Raw genomic sequence first — 4,819 nt, forward strand, 5'->3', positions numbered from 1 at the left:
GGGGAGATATGAAGAGTGGAATAAGGAGTTATGATGGTTGGGATTAAAGACAATGAAAGGTTGTGTTGATTAAGGTAGAAGGTTGAAATGGTGAATTCGGTTGGGAGGAAGAAGAGAGTGTTTGAATGTGTTTTGGTGAAAGAATCAACCCATGCTTCGAGAAAATTAAAAATGTGAAAAAATTTACAAAGAAGTCGACCCATAGAATGAGGGAGTCGACTCCTACTGAACACAATGAAAAAAATATAAATTTTTTTTACGAATGAGTCGACTCATAGCTGAGGGAGTCTATTCCTACTAACCCAAATTTGAAAAATAAAAACATTTATGAAAATGAGTTGAAAGCTTACAAATTTTACATTGTCAAGTCAGTCAACCAATGCCCATCAAAATTGAAAAATTTTAATTAATTATATAACAAGCCATATTTATTTATTTATTCAAACTTTTTTTATTCTAAAAGTAAAAATACTATCCTATAGTACTCCCACATTTTGTGCGCCTACTTTATCTCTATCACCAACTGGTTTGGTTTAGTATAAGTAGTGAGAATCAGGAACCACAAGTTAATATTGAAGTAGAAAATATGACTGCCGACTGCTTAATTCACTGCCGATCATTGCCGGACGATCTCTTCATAGAGATCCTTTTAAGGTTGCCGGTGAGATCTCTGCTGCAATTGAAGTGTGTGTGCAAATCATGGAAAACCCTAATCTCCGATTCCCAATTTGCAAAACGACACCTTCAGATGTTAACCGTCGATCCAAGCATAACCAATCCACAGTTTTTCTTTGGCCGAGGAGACGGCAAAATTTTATCTCTCCCTGTAAAGCCATTATTGGAAAGTCCATCAGAACCTACTAAAGCGGTTGAGTTCAGCATGGAACCTAGGTTTGGTGTTCTCGGTTCATGCAATGGATTGGTGTGTCTGTTGGATATCGATGAAGGTTATGTTATATTGTGGAACCCTTCAACCAGATTCAAATCCAATAAATCTCCATCCCTTAATTTATTATTTGATAAATGGGACGTCTTAGGTTATGGCTTTGGCTATGACCATGTTAATGACAAGTACAAGGTGCTAGTAGATGTACGTCATCACGGTAACATTGGTTATAATGAAAATGTGAGACTATATACTTTTGGAGAAAATTCTTGGAAAAATATCCAGAATTTTCCTAGTTGTCCCACTAGATTTAGAGGAAAATTTGTGAGTGGCACTCTAAATTGGGTAATAGTTAGACAGGATGGTGGATATAGCCGAATTACGGTTCTTTCATTTGATCTTGTGAAGGAGAGTTATACTGAAATATTACTGCCTCAAAATCAAAAACATGATGGTTGGATTGACGCCAGACCTATGCTTGGTGTTTTGGATAACTGTCTTTGTCTGTCTTTTGACACTCGGACTCATTTGGTTTTGTGGTTGATGAAAGAATACGGAGTTGTTGAATCATGGACTAGACTGGGGATGATCTTTGCAGAGCCTTTACCAGGGCCATATAGTGTCATTGAACCCTTGTTCATTAATGAAAATAGCATTGTTCTGCTAAGAACAATGAATGCATTTTTCTTGTATGACTTAAATAATGGTAGGTTAGTTATTCCTTTGATTTCCACCTCAGTTAATATGAATCAATTTCTTTACCTTGAGAGTCTTGTCTCGCCGCAATTGTAAACACTCATTTGTGCAGTGGAATGGAGTCTTTCCGGTTTACCTTGAGAGTCTTGTCTCGCCGCAACTGCGAATGATTTTATCACATTACTTGTTTGGTATTTTGCTAATGTTATTACTGTTAATTCCTCTATATTTCAGATTTTTATTTTTAATCTAGTTCTATTTTGAACTTCTTCTTTGATATTGTTTTATTCCTATATATTTCAGATTTTTTTTACTATAAAATACGACAGTATTTTTAAGTTAGTGTATTTTTCTGTTTTTGAGTATTTATGTTTATTTTATGTATTTGTTTTAGTGTTTGCAATAATGGCAACTTCGTTAGTATTTTAGGAGGTTGTTGATATAAACAATACAGTGTTATGTTTTTCCTGTGAGTTGTGGTGTGCAATATCAGTTGTTGGAAGCTCAAAGTTGCAGCAAAATTGCAAACCCAATCAGCTATTTATCGCAAACCCAAATAGCTGACATACACTCTACATCGTACAAGTTCCAAACTGTTGCCAGTCACACCATTTAGATACAACACAACAATCAAACAAGTGACTTCTCGTTTCCTGCTCCCTAGTAAGGAGCCTATCCAACAACAATCTCCAATCATAACGATACCGTGTTTCCCAGCTGCTCCCTAGTAAGGAGCCTATCCAACAGCAATCTCCAACCGAACATCTTAGCATCTGCATATTCCAAAGATAAGACAATGGCTCGCCAACTCCTTCCGACACCACCACAATTCCACACCAGGAAAAATTATGTTTTACTCACATGTTCTATTTCCTACTTTTAGTTCAAATCATTTATGTTGTTTAAATTTTGTATATAAGATTATTTAATTACTAAACATGACAGTCTCTTTAATTTTGTGAAACTTTTTTTTTATTTTTGAGTATTTGTATTTACTTTGTACACTAATTGATAGTCTTCACAATAGTGACTATCTTGCTATCCACTATACTATTATAGTATTTTAGAGGATTCGTGCTACACGATTTTATCAGAAATTATTATATCATAGATACAATAGATGAAGCAATGGAGCTCTTTCAGTTGTGTTAACAAGTGGCTCATCCTACAAAAGACAATCATCCATCCTGAATCCTAACCAGATACTGCTCCGGTTCTGGACTGTCTTTACAAGAGTATTGTGTTTAAAGCCAACAAATATATCACCGTTCATAAATGATATAACCAAAACAACAATATTACAATGCTTTTATTCATGGTAAGAAGCACGTGTTCTACAAGTTCTACCAACCAATTAGTACACATTAAGATTTAATATTTTTTTTTTAAAGACCAAAATAATACTGCATTGATAAATATGGCATAAGCAATGCCTTGATACAGAAGAGTTTATTACATACACCAGAACAAGAGACATCAACACATTATGAAAGATAAGAAAAAGCATCCAAACACATACACCAAATCCAAGCAAATAAACTCTACTTCCACAGCAATGTAGAGAATGGCAGCATAACAAAACAGATCAATCCTGCTACCACACATTAGATTTCAGCAAAACCGAACCGAATGGCAGACAGCATCAAGCTGCTCCGAACACAGCGCTCTAAACCAAGAAAAACACGCTATACGCCACGTCCCTATGGGTCCCGCAAACACAAAGCCAATCCTTAAACACCTACTACTTGGAGACTGACAAACCCTCAACTGATCTGGAGAAAAAACATGTAGAAAATTATATGTTCACCTGCAGCCAAACAAAACTCAGTACACAAAATCCGCAAGCACTACGCATTTCAACCCAACCACACAATCCTTGCTCTAAACTATTAAAAGAGCTGAAGTTGAAATAAATAAGGAACCTCCCGGCCTTTCAACCACACACTGAGAAGACTATGCACCGACTCAAAGTACCTCACAAACATACTTAAAGAATCAGACCCTCCACTGCACATACTCACTACCAAAAACAATTGGACCAGAACACACGAGAAGGCAAAGAAGAAGACTCTCCCCACAAAACTGCTGCCGACTGCCCAATCACTAAAGCAAAAACTCAATCACTCTCGGCATTTACAACCTATATGCACTCCTTTGGAATCATAATCCATTGAGTTAGGGCATAATTAAATCCTATAACCTTCGCCTTTATCCATCTCCACGAGAGCATCTCAATATCTTCGATACAATTTCTTTTACTTTGCTCTGAAGTTCTGAAAATCTTCTCGTTTCTTCTTTTCCAAATAATCTAGACACACGCAAACCGGATGACGGAAAGTCTCTCTTTTAGCACCCTACCTCCATTGCTTAAACCTGCAAAATGATCAAAATTCTACACAACAGAGTTGTGAGAAACATACGCGAAAACCTAGCCACCTTAGAACCTCGCTCAATGCAACCAAAGCTGACGGGCATTTGAAGAAAATATGCTCGACATTTTCCTCTCTCCTGCAGCCGTAAGGGCATGAATTTTGAGATTCAACTAAGATTCCCCTCTTAACTAAGTTGTCTTTGCTTGGAATTTTATTTTGGCATATTCTCTACACCAATGCTGATACTTTTAACGGAACAATTTTGTTCCAAACAGCCGCCAACTCCTTATTCTCTCCTTTTGTATGGTAGATTCTTTATTTGTATGGTTGGCATTTATTTTAGTAAAATAAATTAGACAGCAACATGGTAGATAGAATGTTTCAACATTGCAGAAAATATATGTTGAATAAGATGCTCTATCAATTACATTTGATGTAACATGTCGAACAAGATATCATATGCAAAGATCATTCGACATCGTGACTGGGGTTTAGGTTGGGCTTTTGGATTCTGTTATATTGAAAGGAATGGTAAATAATTGTTATATATTATTAGTGGCCTCAGAGGCGACGTTTTTATGTGTTCTTTGGGCACGCTTTTAAAAAGCGTTGCCTACACCAAAAGAATAGGGGACAATTATTTTTATTTGTGGCCTATTAGGCGACGCTTTTTAAGTGTTGCCAGATGCGGCTACAATTAATAATTGTTACCTTAAATTTGAATAAGGTGGAACCTTTTCAAAGTGTAGCCATAGCTGATAGGCTGTTCTTTTACATTGTCCCCATAAAATATACAATTTTGTGATTATTTTATAAATAATATAGTCGAGGATGACTAGTTTAAAAAAAAATCGATAATAACTTA

The 4,819-nt window shown here is 36.0% G+C and overlaps 1 protein-coding gene across 1 annotated transcript; it reads left to right on the plus strand.

Moving 5' to 3' along the window:
• The first annotated feature begins 566 nt into the window (after positions 1–566).
• Positions 567–1,678, plus strand: LOC131597066 (F-box/kelch-repeat protein At3g23880-like). The gene has a single exon (XM_058869782.1). It carries the CDS (start codon positions 587–589, stop codon positions 1,676–1,678), a length of 1,092 nt encoding a protein of 363 aa, XP_058725765.1. The 5' UTR covers positions 567–586.
• Positions 1,679–4,819: the final 3,141 nt, after the last annotated feature.

This window comes from Vicia villosa, linkage group LG4 (assembly GCF_029867415.1).
Source record: "Vicia villosa cultivar HV-30 ecotype Madison, WI linkage group LG4, Vvil1.0, whole genome shotgun sequence".
In the NCBI taxonomy this organism is placed as follows: domain Eukaryota; kingdom Viridiplantae; phylum Streptophyta; class Magnoliopsida; order Fabales; family Fabaceae; genus Vicia; species Vicia villosa.